Source organism: Rhodamnia argentea, chromosome 10, assembly GCF_020921035.1.
Source record: "Rhodamnia argentea isolate NSW1041297 chromosome 10, ASM2092103v1, whole genome shotgun sequence".
Taxonomy (NCBI): Eukaryota; Viridiplantae; Streptophyta; class Magnoliopsida; order Myrtales; family Myrtaceae; genus Rhodamnia; species Rhodamnia argentea.
The window spans coordinates 22,578,508-22,599,716 of NC_063159.1; the positions used below are offsets into that span (position 1 = coordinate 22,578,508).

The 21,209-nt window shown below is 37.8% G+C and overlaps 2 protein-coding genes across 4 annotated transcripts; both read right to left on the reverse strand.

Annotated features, from left to right (window-relative positions):
* Positions 1 to 1,479: 1,479 nt before the first annotated feature.
* LOC115735142 (zinc finger protein 593) lies at positions 1,480 to 4,220 on the reverse strand. The gene is made up of 4 exons (XM_030666247.2): positions 4,026 to 4,220; positions 3,763 to 3,871; positions 3,351 to 3,413; positions 1,480 to 1,876 (listed from the first exon to the last, which is right to left on the reverse strand). Exons 1-4 carry the CDS (start codon positions 4,108 to 4,110, stop codon positions 1,774 to 1,776), a joined length of 360 nt encoding a protein of 119 aa, XP_030522107.1. The 5' UTR covers positions 4,111 to 4,220; the 3' UTR covers positions 1,480 to 1,773.
* A 15,710-nt stretch (positions 4,221 to 19,930) lies between these two features.
* Positions 19,931 to 21,015, reverse strand: LOC125312659. 3 transcript variants are annotated; one of them, XM_048271470.1, is made up of 2 exons: positions 20,493 to 21,015; positions 19,931 to 20,052 (listed from the first exon to the last, which is right to left on the reverse strand). In XM_048271470.1, the coding sequence occupies exons 1-2, from the start codon at positions 20,778 to 20,780 to the stop codon at positions 20,026 to 20,028; spliced, it is 315 nt and encodes a 104-aa protein (XP_048127427.1). In that variant the 5' UTR covers positions 20,781 to 21,015; the 3' UTR covers positions 19,931 to 20,025. The 3 variants fall into 3 exon arrangements, 1 of the variants encoding a protein (XP_048127427.1); XR_007196729.1 differs by lacking the exon at positions 19,931 to 20,052 and adding an exon at positions 20,174 to 20,293; XR_007196730.1 differs by lacking the exon at positions 19,931 to 20,052 and adding an exon at positions 20,217 to 20,274.
* Between the last annotated feature and the right edge of the window lie 194 nt (positions 21,016 to 21,209).

The window sequence follows — 21,209 nt, forward strand, 5'->3', positions numbered from 1 at the left end:
TTTTCATTTCTTTCTTTTTTTTCTTCACCTCCTCCTTCATCATGTAAGGTTCACGTGGGCTCGGCAAAAGTTTTGGGTTGCATGTGCCCATGTCCCAATAGTCTAGTCTCCTTTCACGCCAAACACTGAATCGATGGCATTAGGATGACTTTTCCTGAAGAATGCCAAAGCCATGCTTGCCATGTTCGAATACGATGTCCCCCGACGTAACTTATTTTCCCCCAACAAAACTTTTTTTTTTTTTTTTTTTTGGTACAATAGGTCCTCCATGTCCGAAAGGCACTGACTGCTCACTTTCTAACCATGTCCTCGAACCTTCGGTAAATGTTGTAATAAAACTGGCACATGGTAAGACATTTAGATACTTTCAAATCACAGCTTCTGGTCCACATCGCTACATAGCAAGTGCGATCGTTCAAGGAGAATCAGAAAATCTACAACGGGAATGTCGTCCTCGAGAAGCACCTAGCACGTGATGCACATGGCTTCATAAGCAAAAACAAACTTCTCCATACCAAATATATTGTTTACTCCAAGAGCTCCACAAATGTGTCCAAATGTACACATGAAAGATCTCATTAATGTCCAAATACCAAAGTGAAACTAAATTTTTTACAGTAAATCCCGTAAAGGTTTGAGCTGGTCACTAGAGAATTACCATGATGTTTACCACAAGGATAGGAGAGGCAAAACCAGAAGCCGGTGATCCACCGCACGTAAACAATTGCATCAAGTTCTAAATGCAAGACTTCCACCATGTAAGTAGTGCTAATGTCAATGCTCCACGAGACTGATCCTACACAAATATCGTCTAGACACCAATCTGTTGGGTGGCACATACATGATGTATGAACCCTACCATGTCAAAAAATGAGCTCGACAATATCCGAACCGAAGATCACACTCATTGTTAGGTAACGCTAGACAATTTTTTCCGGCCACGCATTTACTAACGTGAATGAAGGTACCCATAAATTCACCAAACTTGGGGCACTAAGAAGACAGACAGCAACCTTTTTGAAGAGGAAATGTCCACTGTATATAACTGAAGATGTTCCAAGAAGTACCGTATTGAAGCTTTGGGGCCTTAATCCTATGCTTGCATATACTCCAAGGTAAAATTACGAAAAGCCTACCTGTCATGGAGGGAGACTTATCTTATCCTATCCATAAAAGAGAAATGAATCAATGCATCACTCAGGGGAACCGGTAATGGTGACAACTATTCTACCCCCCAAATTAATAAACCGACTAGCATCTATTCAAACTCCTAACATCTTCTCAAAGACTCTGAATAATCTATTCTTAACTGCAATAAATATACAATCCATCCATCCACAGATAAGTCCCAACAGCAGCGATTAGAAGGAGGAGGAGGAGGAGGAGGAGGCCCGTTAAGCTGCTACAAATTTAGAAAAAAAGTAATGTACTATCAATTGCATTTGCACCAGTCAATTGTTTGTGGCTCAAATTGATGCATAACACAAGAAAACACGCAATTTCAATCCAATAACAAAATCTCACTTGCCCTGTCTTAATATGTAGCAGCCAAAACCTTCTGGAGATCACCTTTTATCAGCTACCGCTAGTCAGATAGGTCTATTGAACAGGCTCGCTTGCTTGTTCCTCGAGCGAATGCAACTAAAAAGACTCCCATATCAAAGCACTAGCTGCATGTACACTTATAAGCTAACTAACAACAAAATTTAAAAAGAAAATCCTCGCTGCACCAAAATGGCTAGCCCGATCCATATGGGCTCATAAACAGATAGCTCACATCGACATAAGCTTTGGACCATTATCAGGCATGCCCATCCCTGCAGCTAACTCAGCATCAAGCTGAGTATGTGGCGCAGGACCCATCATTTGCTTCACACTGCAAGTCATAATAGTCATCAAAATTAGAAACAAATGAAAGTTACACCATTAAGGTGATACGGGGACATAGAATAAACCAAAAGAATCTCTAGTGGAGAAGCTACATTAATGCACGGACAACACACTGAACCAGTTATCTAGTGCCCACAGCATGGTTGTTAGGATCACAATTCAGATCGTAGGATCGTGATCCTATGATCGAAAATGAATCCAATGGGCCAGGATGTATGAAAAACCGATCATCGGATTAAATGGGATCGAGATCCCCCAAATGATCCTAAAGATCCAAACTTGCTTGGCAATTGATTGTTTCAGGCATGAGGAAGACAAAACAGGGCCACATTCCTCCCAGCCCAAGACCCATTTTCTTCTTGAAACCTACTTCTAGGTCTATTTGAAAGACAAGAACAAGGGGCATTGACAGATATTCCTTACTGGTGAGGCTAAACTCTGAAGAAGAAGCACGAAGCAGAAACAAAGATCTTCAGCTATGGCAATTGACGTCTTTCCAAAGACACCATCTTGTACTTCAGCAAAATGACAAAATGCCATCTCCTACTTTCTCTCTTTTTCTCGTAATTTTATTTCCCCTTCTTCACTCCACAATTGAGCTGTTGTTAATCAACCACTCGATGAACACATCCAGAATGTTTCATTTTCCTTTCTTCAATCTTCTCACGTTTGGCAGTGTAGGCATATATGTTTAATTGTGATATCTTTCCTCCTTCCTAGTACTCCTATTTCCTTTTGTCGTTTTTTATCCCTGTTTGGTGAATAACAGTTCTTATTTCTTCAATCTTCTTACGTTTGGCAGTGTTGGCATCTATGTTTAATTGTTTTATCTTTCCTCCTCCTTCATAATAGTCCTGTTTTCCTTTTGTCGTTTTTTATCCCTGTTTGGAGAATGAAAGTTCTTATTTCTTCATTTTCACGCTCAGATTACTCTATGTGCTAACCTATTAATACTGGTAAATGGACTTTTCAGAAATTATGTGTTCTAATACACAAACCGTGACCTTCTCTATTGCATGCATTAAGCTTCATTTCTCCCTTTTGGAGTTAAATGTATGTAATTCTATATAAAAAAGAGAAAAGTCCAAAATTTAAGTCTCAAAAGACCAAAGCAGTTACATAAATCTTAGACAGAACCGACGAAGTTCCACATATTCTAGAACCAGCAGGCATGAAAATAAAACAGTGATCCAATATATCTTAAGTTCTAAATACAAAACCAGAGAGTTGCAAAATGGTGGATTGCAATATCATACTAAATTATCCTGGGCAAATTAGACGAAGAGATCCCACACAATAACTATTTTAGTATGCCACTGGTTGACAGCAGCAAGGATAGGCCTGATCCAGGAATCGTCTCACTAGCACCATCCGCATCTGAGCAATTAGGAATCTTCCACAAGCATATGCAACAATATCTACAAAAGCGATAGGAAAATCGAGTAATCAGCTTTACAAACCGTTTCTTATGGCGCTTGGTCTTGAAATGCTCGTCCCTTGTAGCGACATTCGGAAAATATCGGCTGAAAGGTAAGAAAACCCAATCACACATAAGCAATCCCGAAACCCTGATCAGGCAAAGAAACCAATAAAAGCCCCCAATTTGATTTATTTGCTCAAGTTAAAAACCTCGTTCCAATACTCTGCGCATGACTAACAACCAAAAAATCGCAAAACAGGTTTTGACCAGTGGATAAGACAAGTTTAGAGTTATTTCACGCTTTCAACAGCAATAACCTGATGTCTAATACTTGTTCAAAGGTTTTAGAAGCTATTCTCATAAATCTAGCAGCTGCATCAAATGGTATCCGTAATTAACTCAAAGAACGAAAATTTCCTCTTCAAAAAACAAAAACAAGCACGAGCACCCACTCGCAGTGCACGCAATAGTACTGGCCCATCCCGGGGAGATCCTCATCCACGGGCAACGGCTGTCGCTGCTCATCCGGCTTCTTCAGCTCCTCATACACGGCGTCGTCGCGTGCGAAACTCGCCGGAGTCAAAGAAAAGCAGTTGTCCACACAAAGCACTATCACAGACGATCAAATTTACCAACAAAAAAATCGCAGGCAATCGCAAGATGAGAGCGAATTCGAGCAGGGGCACAGGGCTAAAGAAAAAAAAAAAAAGGATATCTTTGAGGAGGAACTTGGTGCGACGAGCAGTTTTGTGTGAGAGGCGTCTCTTCTTCACTTTCCTGTGCGGGCATTTACCTCCCATGGCATCGGATTTCTGCTCTCTCGCTGGTCTAGACCTGGGGTGGTCGCACTGGGGAATCAGGTTGAAGGTTTTGAGGCGATTCGAAACCCTAGGGGAACTGATTGAAACGACGGTGGAACGTGGAACTGTAAAACGCTGGACAAACAAACTAAGAGAATACAAATGTCAACAAGAATGGTAGGCCCAAAACGAGAAGATGGGCCTTGATGGCCTAAAAATCAATCCCAGCCCAAAACGAGAATATGGGCCTTAATGGCCCAAAAAGCGAGCCCAAAAATCGACCGACGGTTGCCGGCAATATTGGGGCGCTGCCAGTGACCCTTTCAACTAGGGGTGAGAAAACTGGACCGAACCGGCACGGACCGGCCTGGGACCGGACCAGACCGAGTGGGTTGGTCCGGTCCTTGAGGGGGGTGGTCCGGTCCCCGGTCCCAATAAATGGGGCCGGTGGCCGGGCATCCCGGTCCTCGGTTCTAGGTGGATGGGACCGGCCTGGATCGGCCGGACCGGACCACCTATAATATATATAATTATATATATACAATTAAAAAAATGAAGCTTTCATTTGTTTTCAATGTTCATTTCTCGAGCCATTTTTATTGTTAGGCTATACATTCTTGAAACTCGGACAACCCCTCAATGTTATGAATGTGGTATATCCTATTTATTATGGTCTTTTCCAGTGCATTGTGTGGTGAGTGTACGCTGACATGTTCTTTCCAGAAAGACAGGATTCAATCGGTTCATTTGATATAGTGGTCGCAATTTCTTCTTGTTCATACATTTCGATTGTTCATTTCAATGAGTAATCATGTATTTTGTTTCTGTACACTGCTTAGATGTGGAATTTATTTAGTGAACAACATCACTATTAGTATGTCTTCGCCAACTAAGTTTTTTCAATTCTGTCATTTATATATCTCTATTGTGTTAGCGGTTAAACCTACCATTATGTGAAGACACACTTTCATTATGAATGTGAGCAAATTGGACCAACGTGTTTTTTTATTCAACCGGGAGTATAGATTGTAATTTAACATGTAATCGAAGCATATTGTATTTCAAAAGTTAGATTTTAACGGTCCCACTGGGCTAGGACCGGGACCGGACCGAACGCCGGTCCCGGGTCCGGTCTGGTCCTAGTCCGGTCCTTGGTCCCGAAAATTTGGGGACCGAGACTACTGGTCCGGTCCCCGGTTCCATACCGGGATCGGATCGGCCCGGACCATGCATACCCCTACTTTCAACGGGCCCCGCGGCCACCTTCCCGGAGATTCACGTTCAACTTTTCTCTTCTTCTTTTTTTCTACTTTTTTTAATTTTAATTTTGAGATATGTGTAATTTAGTCTTAAAACCGTTAAAGAGTGTAATCAATTTCTAAAACTTATTTATTTAATACAATCAAGTTTCTCTATTAGCTCTGTCCAATTCACAAACGGCATACTATGACGTGACCATCTTATTGCTTTCTCAATACACGTCCGAAAAATTTTGAAAATTCGAAAAGGCAAAAGAAGAAAAAGGATACAATTATAGTACAAAAAACAAAAAGAAAAGGGAAAAAAAAGGAAAAAACGATAGATGAGACTTTAAAATAATGAAATAACTAAAAATGCAAGGGGTTAATCCCATCGAACGAGCCACCACCATTGGCAGTGATGGCAATGGAGGAGCAACATCGTTGTATGATGAGTTCGACTGCCAAATCTTCACCGCCGGTATGGGATTCCTCGGCACCTCGCATGAGATCCTGTTTGCGGTGCCGCCATCGTGGCGGCTCCTAGTGGCTCCGTAAATCGGCAACTTGATCCGCGAACACTATCCTTGGTCGGAGGTTGTTCTATTGCCTTTTACTTGAAAATTTACTAAAGTGACGTCTCAATAATTTGGTATACTTCGAAGGAATATCGAATAGATGACATTTTTTAGAAGACAAATTTAGGGTCTGTTTATTTCGTGAAAAAAATTAACCTGAATTTTTTTTTTTCTGAAAAAATGATTGATTATATATCTTAATAAAATAGCCAATATAATTGGTTACACCAAAAGCCTAATGCCTTGACCCATCGGGAGCTATCAAAATGCCGATATCTACCCCCAAAGTGTTATGTCTCGAGTTGAAGTTTTCCTTCCTTTATTTGGAGTTGCTAGTAGGAAGCTAGGCTATGGAAATTCGATTGTGAGGTGACCATTGAATAAGTTTCTTCGTCTTGAGTTGAGCTAAAGGCACGGAATGTGTTTGCACCATCACCTAAACAGTTTAATGAATAATAAAATAAAATTTCGAAGTGATCATTTTTTAAAAAATATTTTTTAAAGAATCGATTTTTCTTGGAACAAATCCACCCTTAATTGTTGAAGTGTCATTCTCTAGCTAGTTCGAAGATTTGCGAAATCTAGCAGGATAAGTATACTACGAGTGCCATAACTTTTGTACGGTGCCCATTTGAGTACCATAACTTTTTCTTTCTGCTTACTTGCGTACCATAACTTTGAAAAATCGATTACATAAGTGCTATCGATTACGTAGACGTCAGAAAAGCTGAAGTGAACGTCGAAAAAGGCGACGTGGCACCGACAAAATGATTCTTTTGAATATTTTAATGTACATGTGGATTTTTTTAATAATTTTTTTTTTTGTAATTTTTCTTTTTACTTTAGTTCTTTCTTCATTTTTTACTCCCTTGGCCGGTGAGAGTCATCACCCTAGGGCGAGGCGGCCCTCATCCCTGGGGTCTCCGATAGTGACCGGCGAGGGTCACCGGTAACCCTCACTGGCCAAGGCTTTAAAAGCAACAAAATAAAATAAACATATTAAAATAAATAAAAAATAAGAAAATATTTAAAAAATTCACGTGTCGCTGAAAAATAAATAAATAAATAAATAAAAAGTACACGTACGATGATTTGCAGGAAGTGGCACTCAAGTGAATGATTTTCCTCCGATGTGGCACTCAAGTGAGCGAAAAAAAAGTTATGGCACTTGAGTGAGCGCTGTATAAAAGTTATGGCACTCATAATGTACTTACCATGAAATCTAGCAAGCTCCAGGGAAGAAGAAGATGAGGAAGTACATAGAAATAATCTACGCTAATTGAGCATGAACTTCGCATCCAGGTGTATGAAAAAAGAGGGTGATACCTTTTTCAATTGTCATTCCATTGTCTTTTATTATTTTCTCTTTTAAATTTTTTTGTCCTTTTTTCTTTTTCTCTTTAAAACTTTTTAAGTTTTTTTTTTCCTAATGCGGCACTTGACCGGCACACCATCGGCACCAAATGTTATAAGTAAGGACTAAACAAATAAAAAAAAAAAGCACCAGTATTGTTCATTAGTCAAATTGAATGGGATTTACGAAAGGATTTGATTGCACCATCTTGATAAAATTTATGATTTGATTGCATTTTTTAAAAGTTTTATTGACTCAATGGCAATTTTGCAACAATTTCTAAAATTTCTAATGCACTTCTCCCTCTGTTTTGGTCATTTTTTTCTTTCTTCTTTCTTTTTTAAAACTTTGCCTCGTTTTCTCATGTGACATCCACTTGGTGTTGTATCATTGCCATGTGGGCTCTACAAATATTAAGAGTTGTCACCGTTAGTGCTAACGTTATCACTTAGAGGGGTGAATAATAATTTTAAAGAATTTAAGAAATCAATGCTGAAATTAAACAAAGAAACTCTTAGCTTAGTTCGGACGATGATTACTAACAAGATCTAAAGTGTTCTTAGAATCAGTGGCGTGTACAATTCAATCTATTACAGAATAATAATAAGAAGTTTAAGGGATAGAGAATTTGCATAGAGAGTTTATAGTGGTTCGGCTAAGTTCAAGCCTACGTTCACTTTTTCACACTGGCAGCCAATCGGCTGAATTCCACTAGTGAATAGTCAGAAGTGATAATACTTGCGACGATACCCGAGTCAATAGGCTTCTTGTTTAACACTCTCTCACTCGAATGAACCTCTAAGTGTTACGGTGTCGAGTCAAAAGAATATGGAGGATGTGAAGCTCTCTTGATCTTAGAATTTAGATTCTGCTGTCTTGTCTTGCGCTCTTCAACCATGAAGTTTCCTTTTATACTCATTCACCTTCAACTTCCCGTTGCAAGGCCTCCAAAGGATCACTCTTCAAACTTCTCGTTTGAACGAGATTGTATACAAAAGATCTCGTAACCGTTAAGGTTGTCAAAGGAAGGAATCACTTGTTAGATCAAATCATCCATATAATCAGGTTAATATAGATAAAGTTCTTCATTAGGTGAGTCATCCTCATCTCTCTTAATTTACGTACTTGATTGATAGTATAAATTGATAATCTTCAAAAACGAATCCAGCTTGATTTGCTAGCCATTGTGATGATGTAATATGTCAATTAAATCATCTTAAATATATTTCTTTATAATTTGGTCGTTGCACATGAAATACTCCCTTAGAGCTTGATCAACATTTGAGCTCTATATAGTGTGTGAGTCCCTCGTAACATCGTCTGAGTCTTCACCGCCAAATTCAATCTCGTGCAACCATTCCTTAATACTTGAATGTACATTAGAACAATCTGCCAAATAAGTATTTCATTGTACTAACTCGGATATTAGAGAATATGGATTATTTTGTCAACTTCAAAATCAATTAGTGGTTTTTCCCAACAGTCACGTTGTAATTTTCGCCATTTAAATTTGACGAGCTTATCCGAGGTATTCGGCTACCCTCTGACAATCCATTATATTGCTCTTTCTTCTCCTTCCAAATTACACAAGGCACCCTCTGGGCATGCAGCCCAGTAGTAAAGGAATTGGGTGGAGTAGAGACGTTTCATTTTAGGTTTTTGAGTTTGACTTCCATGTCCGTAAATAGGTAGGGTAAAAGTCTAAGAAAGTGAGAGAGAGCGCGAAATGTTATAGTAGGATATATTGCATGGAAGCAAGCGATTGAATAATAAAATAAGCGGAACAATAAAATAATCAGACACTAGATTTACTTGATTCGGTCGTAGAAACCTATGTTCATGGAGAAAGCAACAATGAATTTCACTATAGATCAAGCAATACAAAAGAGATTAGAAACCACACTCGAGTCACTTAAATATTCTCGGTGTTTTCCAGCCTCAATTACATCTAATAATTTACGTAGTGTTTAGCAATAATCTCTCAATCTCGGGAAAGAATTATATAAATCTTAAACTCACAAGATTTTGGCTTCAATACTCTATAGCTTCAATGTGTAATTAACAAGCATAAGCTTCTTTTCGATACTTTTCACAAAGAACATCTGCTTCTTATTTATAGGCAAGGGTTGGATCCAAAATGGGTAATGTTCTCCAACTAGGTTAGAAACATACTCAAAATATGAATTATCACACCAATTCCACTAATGATTGATTTTCGAGAGATTCAAAACAAATATTATCAAATGTAGAATCCAAGTTCGGTCAATCCACTTTCATATTATATTTTCTTTGATTTTCTTGATCGATTCCAAAAGCTAAAAGAAGATTGCACTCTCCTTTCTCTTATCTTTAATTTCGAAATCAAGATATATTTATTTTCAAAATTTAGATGTGTGCTTTGGGCTCAAGCTCGAGAAATATTCTAATAATTTCTACCTTAGCTCGACGTTTGAGCCAAGTCACAATTACTTTGTTAACAATACGAACTTTGCTACTAATCTCCCATAGTCCTAATGAGCTGAACCGCCACAGACATTTTTCAAGTCCAAGCCACGCTTGAATTTCACCATAACCATGGACCTCATCGGAACACCAACTGTACATCCACCTTTAACCGCTCCAAAAGGACTTTTTGGCACAATCTCCTCTACCATAGATAAAGCAAAACCATTATTACATCAATATCTATCACGAGATTGGATATGTACCTTGTCAATGTCAGTAGTTACAACAATTGTTGGCTTTATAGGCTCCACATCTCTATAAGCACTATCCATGTTGATTACTTCGCTAGTATCCTCTACCTCGGGAGTTTCTGGTTGCAACTCCACTTCAAGTGAACACCGTTCAGATATGTATGAATACTCCTATAATCACTTCTTCCCAAATGTATTGAAGACTCATTAAATGTAAATTCTTTGCTGATAATAGATGAATTTAATTATAGGTACCAAACCGATAATGCCGCTCACCTTATGCATAGCTTAGGAGTATGTACTTTTTTGCCCTTCCATTGAACTTACCATCACTAACTCGAACATAATATGGGCAACCGAATATTCTAAGAATGGAATAATTAGCAATGTTACCCGACTACACTTCTTCCGGAGTCCGACATCTAATAGCAGTTGATGGGTATTTATTCACCATGTAGCTTGCCATACTAAGTGCATCTCGCCAGAATCTCCTAATCATGCCGGCACTAGAGAGCATTTCATGGGCCGTCTCTATTAATATTCTGCTCATCAACTCTATAACATGATGCAGTTCATTGGCACTAGTACGGCGTATTACTAGGCATTTCTTCATGCAGAATTCATTTAATAGCTCCGAGTAAAACTCCATGTTTTTGTCGGTCTACATATGCTTGATCATTTTACTAGTCTCCTTTTCGATCGAGGTTATCAATTGCCCGATCCCGACAACAACATCAAACTTGTGTCTAAGCACAAACACCCAAGTCCTCCTCGAGTAGTCATCGACAATTATTAGCATAAATCTAGCACTCTTCCTCAAAGGAAACTATAACAACCTGTGAAAATCTAAGTGAATTAATTTTGCAATCTCCACGATTTCTTTGATAATCGCACTAAACTGCACTTTCCATTATTGATCTAAATCATAGCACCTACATTCATTCAATACGCCAGCAATATAACCACATAATAAATTCCTTTCACTTAGAATGTTGAGTCTTCTCTCGATAACGTGCCCCAAATGCATATGCCACAATTCGGACTCTTGAACAGATGCATTCGACGACTCCACGGCGAAATCTGTTACTGTCTCACCTTAAAACTCATACAAGGTACCGTGTTTGATTCCTTTCATTATTACCAAGGCACCACGAACAAGGGCACTCGAGAAAATAATATTTTTCTTTAACTCTAGAACATGCCTCACTCTAGTCAATATCCTCATAATATTATCATGCATTCTGATTCTAACATCGCCAACACCTACAATGTTGCATTCAATATTGTTTTCCAACTACACTTTACTACTATCCGTGTACCGATAAGTAATAAATCAGTTCTTGTGTGGTATAGCATAAAAAGAGAAACCAGAATCCATAATTCATCAATTAAACGACGAATCATCGGTGACGGGCAATACACAATCAACATTATTCGAATTACAATCAGCTGCACCTGCAGCTGCAACATTATCCACAAACTCAACTCTAATTCCCTTACCTTCTCATTCTTCAGCTTAAACCAATCCCTTCTAAGATGCCCCCTCTTACCACAATTCCAACAGACAGCACTATTAGTCCTAGATCGACTACGCCTGTTCATGTGTATACTACTTCTGCTAACACAAGTATTAATTTTTCCTCTATTTTCACCTACTAAAGCAGGAGACGCAGATTCATCAGATTCTCTTCTACGGATGTCCTCACTCAGAATTAAATATCGAATCTCATCAAACGTTAAACTTGTGGATATATGGGAATTACTAATAGCAATAACAATTGTATTCCAACTATCAAGCACAAAGGATAATAAAATCAAAGCACATACCTCATTTTCAAAGTCAATATCAACTGAACTCAATTGACTAAGGATGACATTGAATTCATTTATATGTGTTGGAATTAATTAATTTGCCCAAAATGAGCTAAAATCGAATGGTGGTTATCGGCATTTCCTTGAGTGGTTACTTTTTTATGAATATAAAGAGAATAAGTCTCTTATGTTGAGTGTGTAATTTTTCCTCTTCCAAGAACACTCAAAGAGAAAACGCTCTCGAAAACTTCCTCGCATTCAAATTAATGACGAATTCTCGCAAGGCCGCATTTCGGAGACATGTAATCTATGTAAAACGAGGTATTTTTGTTAATCGAGATATACTTCTACGATTAGTGATTCAAGTAAAACTTTGGCTTGTTAATTTCATGTAATTCGCTGCGTATGTACTCGAGATGCATTCCCTTCATTGGTATCAAAGAGTGTTTATACTTATTTCCTGATCTCATGATTTTCCCATTTTATGCCTTATGTGTAATGGTATTGTACATGTGAAAGGCTTATGTACGTTTGGTTTTTTTTTTTTTTTTGTAAATTGTAAATTGGGCAATCTGGCCTTGTCACTTCTCATGGATTTTCATAACCTTGCTGGGGAGAAAAGCGTAGATTTTGGCCAAATTTCGGTGAATCTCGGCGCGGCTTCAAACCCGTAGGGTCGGTTCACTATGGTGAACAAAAGCCCTATGGTATCTCAGCATTTTGGTATTCGTGAATACAAATTTGGCAGTTGAAGTTCGTGGATTAGGATTTTGTGTCTTAGTGATTTTTACTCCAATTCGGGCAAATTTATTCACCGTTTTTATTGATTCTTGGACCTTTGTGGTCGCGCCGGCGAGATGTAAAAAACCAACTACCATTTTCGATGCAATGTAGGCTGTCGGAGCAGAATTAGCCGGTGGAAATGGTGGCCGGAACAAGGAAAATTGGTGAAGGATGCACAATGTGCGAATTAGTTCTTCGCGTGAAGAAGAAGACCACGTGAGAAGGAAATTAAAAAAAAAATTGCCCAGTTGGCAGTTTGCCCAAGCAACTGCGAGCAGCAGGCAAAGAGGGCACGTGCATGCCCTTCTCGTTCCTTAATAATAATAAAAAAATTATTATCATTATCGGGGAAAGGGGACCTACTACGTGAGAAGATATAGGGTGGCGTAGGGATGCTGTTGAGTGGTCAAGATTACGGTTTCACCCCCATTTGGTTAATTTCCAAAATTGCGCTCACCACATTAATTACCTATTTTTTTCTGATTGCGTCAGAAATTTACGATTTTAACGCTATTCAGTTAATTTACTATTTCACCCCTTCAGTCAATTTACAATTCAGTCACTGTTGATACCTAAATTTTGATTTAACTTTTTCAATCATTTTTTGCATAAAAATTAGAGCTAATCTTTTAGTTCTAACAAAAATAATTAAGTCATTTTTTTTTACTTTAATTTTAAAACGTTCATACTTTCACATTCGATTAGACCGGCGGTGGAAGCGAATCAAAATTATGAGAAAATCCAAATTATTCTTCTTAAAAAAAATTGAATTCACTGCAGAACAAGTACGTGCTTCAATGAGAATCAGCAAATCTATTGTGGGTGGTTCAATTACATTGATTCAGATGGGGATGGACGCATTACGGGGAATGATGTCATTAAGTTTTCCGAAATTGCCTTGACCAGACCTCAAGAAGATGTGGGCAATTGCAGATTCCAAGCATCAAGGTTTCCTGGGTTTTGAGACTTCATTACTATAATGCGGGATCATGAGATTGTAGAAAAAGCAAAAAAAAATGGGGAAATGGAGCAGGAAACAAGCATATGCGAGTAAGTACAAGTCATGGTCCACGACACGGCAACAAATCAAGAGAAGCTAGGACTTTGATAGGGCTTTCGACAAAACTTATTCGGCAGAAATTTTCGATGATCGCGAGACAGATTTCGACTAGGCCGTTGAATAGATCGGTGGTCGATATTGCACACATTATGCATGTAACTTAATCTTAAATTTGTAAAGGTAATGAGTAATGGGACTGAATTATATGGAGAAGTGGTGTCGTAATCTTTATATTAGGCAATCTACACGGATAATATTAGTTGATCAGACTGAAAAAAAAAAAAAAGAATTGTGTAAGGCTCAAGAAAAAATCACATGAAGGAATAAAGAAGAGATATGGATGAGATCTTTCACATATTCACAATAAGAAAGAAAATATGCGCTTTTTCCTTAAAGATTCTGGACTACTTCACCTATAAAAAGGATGTCGATGTTCACTCAAGGAGGGAGGGGGGGATTACATTGAGAATTTTCAGAGATAATTAGCTCATAATACACGTGAGAACAGAAGGTGAAAGAAGGAGAGCGTTTTCAAGATTGGTGGTGCGACTCCTTCGAATCGTTCACGTTCGACGCAGTCGGTGGTCCATTCTCGAGGGCTGCTGAATCAAGACCACCCGCTCAGTCCCGTCGTCATCCTTGTCCAATACTCCACGATCCCGACGGCTCCCTGTTCGCCTCGGGATTCTAGCTACTGTCCAAGGGAATTTTATTTGCTGTTGGGGATCAATTATTGCTTTGTTTTGCCACGTTGGAGCTGCTGTTCGTGTTTATTTTCTAGGCAAGTTAGTGCTGAATTCGAATTATTTTGGTGAGATTTATCGGTGCATGTACAACTCTTCTAGGCGTGCTCAATTCCTTAGCCGACCGGTGTGGGGAAACTCTATGGTACCCAAGTTTGCTTCACTTCAAATCAGCTGCAACACCCAAAAAAAAAAAAGAGGACAACACACAGCCCACGAACAGAGCTGGTTTTGCTTTTACCGTTGATCGTCGATCACGTCAGATTTGGTTCCAAACCGGTGCACAACTCTCTGCTGAACTAGTCCAAAATCGTGGAGCTCCTAGCTTGGTTGTCAAGACTTGCGAAAATCAAATTAGTGAAGCAATCTTTGGGCAATCAAAAGTAATTTTTCTTATCTTGAACTTTGGTATATTCAATTGCCTATTTTGTTATATATTGCATATCTTGATCGTATTGCATCAAAGTGGATATCTTTTTCAAAATGCAGGTAGATTAGGAAAATTTCCTTTCATAATCCGCAACTTGTCATATGATCGAGAAAGTCCATCTTTAAGATTATTGATGGAATACTCGATTAGGCAAGCATTTGAGTTCAATCGTTAATCATAGGATTACGAATTAAAGATTGACTCAAATATTCGCAAAGTATTTCAAAACTTGATTGATATATCCACTTTCTTGATTGACATTGATTGGCATATTCACTTTTCTCATTTGATTTGAATTTTTGATTGTCATATTTTTTAGAATATGTCCATCGTATGATGTAATCTTGAAATTTCTAAAAAAAAATTTGCATTCATTCACTTTGCATATTTGAAAATTACATCTTTCAAAAATAACATCATGTAGATGTTGCATATCTAATTTTTTATTTAGGTTAGATTGCATTCTAGGATAGAAATTGCATGTTTAGACAGAATGTCATGTTTAAAAATAATTTATCTTTAATTTATTAGGGTTTAGTTTAATGTAAACTCTAAAATATGCAAGATAAAAATTATTTTGGCATAGTTCTATTTTAGGAAATAAATTCATCCAAAAATAAAAAAAAAATTCATCTTTGACACGTCATCTTGGCATGTCATCCATGCCACGTCATCCATGCCACGTCTTACATGCCATGTCATTCATCTTTGCTATGTCACCACATACCATGTTAGTTTGCATTGCATGTAGAATTGTATGCTTAGGTTAATTTAATTGATGCCAACATCACGTAATCAATTTAATTAAACTATAAGCATATATCTATATATTAGTTTAAAATTGCATGTATAGAATTGTAATTAATTCATACATCATGAAATTAATTTTCAAGTGTACGTCATCTAGCCTAGTTTTGCATTTAAACCATGCCATAGCATCTTAGAATAATTTCACGCATTGCATGTAGTATAGTTTTTTCATGCATCCCTATAAAAAAAAATCAAAAAGTGAAAACAATAATTTTGTGGTGCATGCTCCCTTGATTATATTGACTTTTGAATATTCATTAATTGATTGTACACTCGCATGATAACCTTTATTAGTGACTCAGGTTAAAATCAACTAATGTTGCCTACTTAAGTGATTTTTCATGAAATAAAATGGCACCGAAAGGGCGTTAGAGTAATTTGGCATAATCAAGTCCCCGAATTCTTAATCTCTGGTTCGTATAAATAAAATAGTTCTCCCGCTATTTTATTTAGGTTTCTAATCGACCTACCATAAATGATTAGTGGCGGCTCCAAAATTAAAATAGATTGCATATTAATCAATTGAACCTCAAGTTGCGATTTGGTATGGACTTGGGAGAGTCCGAGTTAGGTTAGTTAAATAATTAACCTGATAATCCATTAACCCATGAATTTTTAGAATTTTTAGGTCGCGATAGTCACTGCCCATGTAATTTATGGTTTTGCCCTTACATGCAATTATTTGAATATTTTTCTTTTAATTAAATGTCTAGTATTACATACAATATTATGAATATTTTGCATGAAATTAAATGTACTTGTCATTTATATCTTTTATTCCACAATTTAGCTATGATTTGAAGCATGAATTATTTGTATATTTTGTCAAATCATGCCATGCTATTACAAGATAAGGGGATCATTGTATGATTACTGATCTTTATTCGAGGTGGGGCTCTATAAAATTTTAGTAACTTTAATGAACTCAATTTTACATAAATGATTATGTTAATGATAATTTGAAATGATGATTCTTAGACGATGATTGGAAGCATAGTGAACTTTTGAATCTGAGATCTTTTGTGAAATTATCAATTATTGTAATTAGTTGGTGTAAAATAGTTGCATAAATATTAGACATTAATAGTTCGTGAGTACATGTCTATAGAACTTCGTGTTCAAATACAATGGCTTTAGCACCTAAGAATTATGTAGCTGAGCTTAACGGAGGAGAGAAATTGAACAACGGTTATTATGAAGTCTGGAATGTGAAATTTAGTAGATGCTAGAAAAACAAGAAGCACTACAAGCTCTTAATTTATTATGAAAAAAACCTGAAGATGAAAATACTACACAACATAGAGGGAAAAAGAGGCATTTGCTACATGAAAAAAGATTAACTCTATTGCATGGATTACTCTATTGAGTAGCATAGAAAATGATATCTTACGGGAGTTCAAGAATTTTGAAAATGCCAAAATCATGTGGAAGCATTAAAAGCTAAATTTAGTTAGATATCGATCATCAAATCGAGACAGATCACTATATGGTTTGATTTTTATATGATGCCTCATATGCAGAATATGAAATAACATTAGAGGCATATGTCAAACATGATAAGTGAATTGTAAGATGCAGGCCACATTTTGAGTGATGAATAGCAAATGCAAGCAAGAATCTGTTATTTGCCTCACGACTTGGTACATATGAAAATCCACTTGATCCACAATGAAAAGTAAAGACTTTTGAGGATGCTATGCGCCATCTTGAGCTAGAGGTGGACCCCTTACGGCGGCTAAACTAGAAATGGATATTTGATATGCTGGTTCTAGCTCATATGAGGTTTCGAACTCTAAGCATAAGCGTCAAGGTGGGTTTGAGAATTGGAAGGGCAAAGGAACATATTTTTCAGGAAAGAAACTAAGGTTTAACCGACATGGGAAGGGAAAACGTCCTTGCAAGAATGACATTTCAAAAGTGGAGTGTTTTAAGCGTGGCAAGAAGGTTTACTTTACTCGCAATCGTGGTGAGCCAAAGAAAGTAAAACCCCTTTGTACACTTGAGAGTATTACTTATGTCTCTAGTTCAATTTCATAACTGAATCTCATCCTTTGTGAATTATAGACTATAGGGCCACAAACCATATAGTGAAGGATAGAAATACCTTAGTGGAATTTCAACGAGTTTCACATGGAGCAAAATGGATAAATGTGGGAGATAATTCTTGAGTGGATATCAAAGGTATTGGCACTTACCAATTGAATATGCATGGTGGTTGCTCTTTGTTCCTACATGATGCGTTATATTCCGGAGAATCGTCGAAATTTATTTTCGAAGTTAGTTTTGGTTAAACTTGGTTTTATTTTGAACTTTCATAATGATGGTGTTGACTTATTATTGAGAACAAGTTATTATAGTTTTAGATATTTTTCTGGATGATTTTATTGTGTTGATTATTGATACAATAATGTGAATATTTGTTATTTCCCATTTACATCTTCTAAATATTATGATAATGATGTGAATATATAACATGCTAAGCTGGGTCACATTGGCCAACAACGAATGTTTAGATAAGCCAAAGAAGGCTTATTAGGCAATATTGAAAAAGTCGATTTGCCTATTTAAGAATATTATCTAGCACGAAAAACAATGAGAAGACCATTTGGAAAAAGGACCAAGAGCTAAGTTTCCTTTGCATTTGATCCACATGGACATTTGTGGTTCAATGAATATTAGAGCAAGGCATGGGTTATTTATTTCATCACATTTATATATGATTACATTCAATTCGGACATGTCGAGTTGATTTCTCATAAATCCGAGGCATGAGTTGCTTTGATAAATTTATGAGCATAGTAGAAAATTTAAAAAAAGAAACTTAAGATCCAATCGAGGTCGAGAGTACTTATATAATCAGTTTAGTGTTTGTTTGATGAAAAATGAATAGACCTTAAAGTTGCAGCTCGGTTTCAACCAAGCCATTGAGCTCACTGGCCAGCCAAGTTTCCGCTAGACAGGAGCAGGCACTTAAGTGTGGAACCGATTAAATACGGTGGAAAGATGGAAAGGACATGCAACTTTTCGTGCATCTCACAAAAGTGGCATGTGAGATGCACACAAGATGTACATGCTCATTGGCTGGTGAAAATTTGGTTGGCCAGTGAGTTCGACGCCTTATTTGAAGCTAAATTGGTCACTTTAGACTTTATTTGAGATAAGGTACACTCTAGAACCTATTTTGAGAAATGGCTCAACTTCATGTCTTATTTCAAATTTTCCCCAAACTAAGGGTACTTACTATAGCATCAACACTTCATAAGCCAATGATTGTTATGATACTTTGATTTTATCATATTCGGTTTGGATGCATTGTCGTGAGGGTTCAAGAGTATTCATATTTGTAACCATCAAGCAGAATTTGGAGCAAAGGGGGAAAAAAAAAAACACCAATCAAAATACTGGACAGAGAGAGTTCCGATGGTGGAGGAAAAACTTGCCCTCAATTTAGAGAGTATCTTGCAAAGTTTATCTGATTGTAGAACAAATCTAGCTAGGAGAAGAAGTTGAAGAAATCAGAGGTGACAAACAAGATCCTCGAGCCAAATGAAGCATGCATGAAGGAGTCAAATGCTTCTTCTATTCATTTATTTTTCTTGGTGCAGCCAAGCCATCCTAGAGACCTCGCCTGTGAAGTAAATCATTGCACTTACGGTCCAACCAATTGGGAGAGAATCATTGTCAAAGGGAGAACCAAGAAATCAATTCCAACAATATTATTCAAATTGAACTCATCACACATCAAACTGAAGCATAGATTTCCCATTCATGATGCCTGAAAATCCTTAGTTACTGAGAAACTCGTTAACATCATCTAATCGTGTCTTAAGAAACATCAAAATGTATCCTAAAAGTGGAAAGCTAGTTAGACATTGATTTACGAATAATTCTTACAGTGATTCATCACTTTCTGACAATTTTGTGTGAAGCATAATCAGACCATGATCAAATTTTGTGTGTTTCGCCTAATTAGTTGCTATCTTATTCAACTAGCATGCTAAGGCAGCCAATGATAATCATTCTGTTTTTAAAAATAATTTCAGGCTTGAAATACTCTCCGGACAAGTTTTTGAGCAAAGAAATGCGTTTGATAACGAAACGGTTGCGGCGGCCTGCAAATGGCATGACCGATGATGAGAAGAGTTTTTACAGAAATAGAAAAAATAAAAAATATCTACTCTCCATTTTATTCCAAACACATTTTTAGGTTAAAAAATTATTCCAAAAATAGAAGAATGAAATTATATTACCAAATGGATTTCTGTTCGAAATCTATTTCTGGGAACAGAAAAATAGAGATCGCGCCCTAAATAACTCCATCTCGCTGAGAATTGCATCTTCCCCATTTTGTTTGGATTTCACCTCCTGGAGAAAGACCTCTACTTCAACCGTTCCACTTGCTTTTGCTACTTTAAGAAACCTTCAGCTTACAAAGGAGCTAGCAACAAACAGACATTTAAATCCAATAACCATGGGGAAACAATTCAAAGTAGAGAATCAACTGATATACATATGCTAAGTTCAATTAGGGGGGAGAATAATACGCTGAGTGTCTAAGTACTAAAGTAAGGGAATGTTACGTCACCTTGAGTACCCTTTTTGAGGACTCACCTCAGACGGAACGGATCGGATCGGATCGGATCGGTACAAAATGCTATACCTTGAGAGCCGCAGCAACCCTTAAATATGACTTGCCGGGAAGCGCTTGCACCTGTGTTCGGATCTCTGCTTCTACTTAAAATTTGTAAAGTGGAGCCCTACTCAATGTACAAGGACATGGCACTTTCCGTGCATTCACGAGATTAGCCGAAAGCGAAGGTTCGGATCCACACGTTACCAGAGAGAGAGAGAGAGAGAGAGAGTCAAAGTGGCATTCACCTGGACCTGCACCTGCACCTGAGTTCCCAACACAGTTCGGATTGCAATTGCCACAGCATTTTCAAGTGTTTGATGAGGAAACTGAGCGAGTGACTGAGGTGCAGGTGCAAATGCAGATGAATGACAGTCACCTTGACCACGCTTAATCTGAGTACATTCTCCAACCCCTAAACGAAGCTGTTCACTGCTTCTCAAATCCCACATACACGTGCTCTTATATACCCTAAAACCATTTGTACTATCTGCTCCCAATTCGCATTGATTCAGGGCCACATGGTGCCGACACATTGCACAAACAATCGCTCGAGATCGAGATCACGAGAGCGAAAGAGAGAGTGTTTCCTTTCATATCACCCCCTGTGGTCCTCCCTGGAATAACTTCTGAAGGCATCTCATCATTCACTACTACTACTACTACTTCAAACTTCTTTATGTGCAACCCATTTCCCTTTCTTCCTTCATCAACATCATAAAAGATATATCCTGAATTTGCCTAGAGGCGTCTACTTGGGCAGTACCACTACTGTGTCTGTCTAGTGTCTACTCTTTATGTCAATTGCAGGGATTGTATTATTTTCCATCTCAAACTCTGGGTGTGACCACAACACGTGACGCAAAGGGCCAAGCATGGTGTTCCCTGTTGTGGTCGTCCACTCCGCTGGTGCCATGTAAGACTGCCCACACGACTCGGATGGTGAGACCCTGTGGCTACGACAG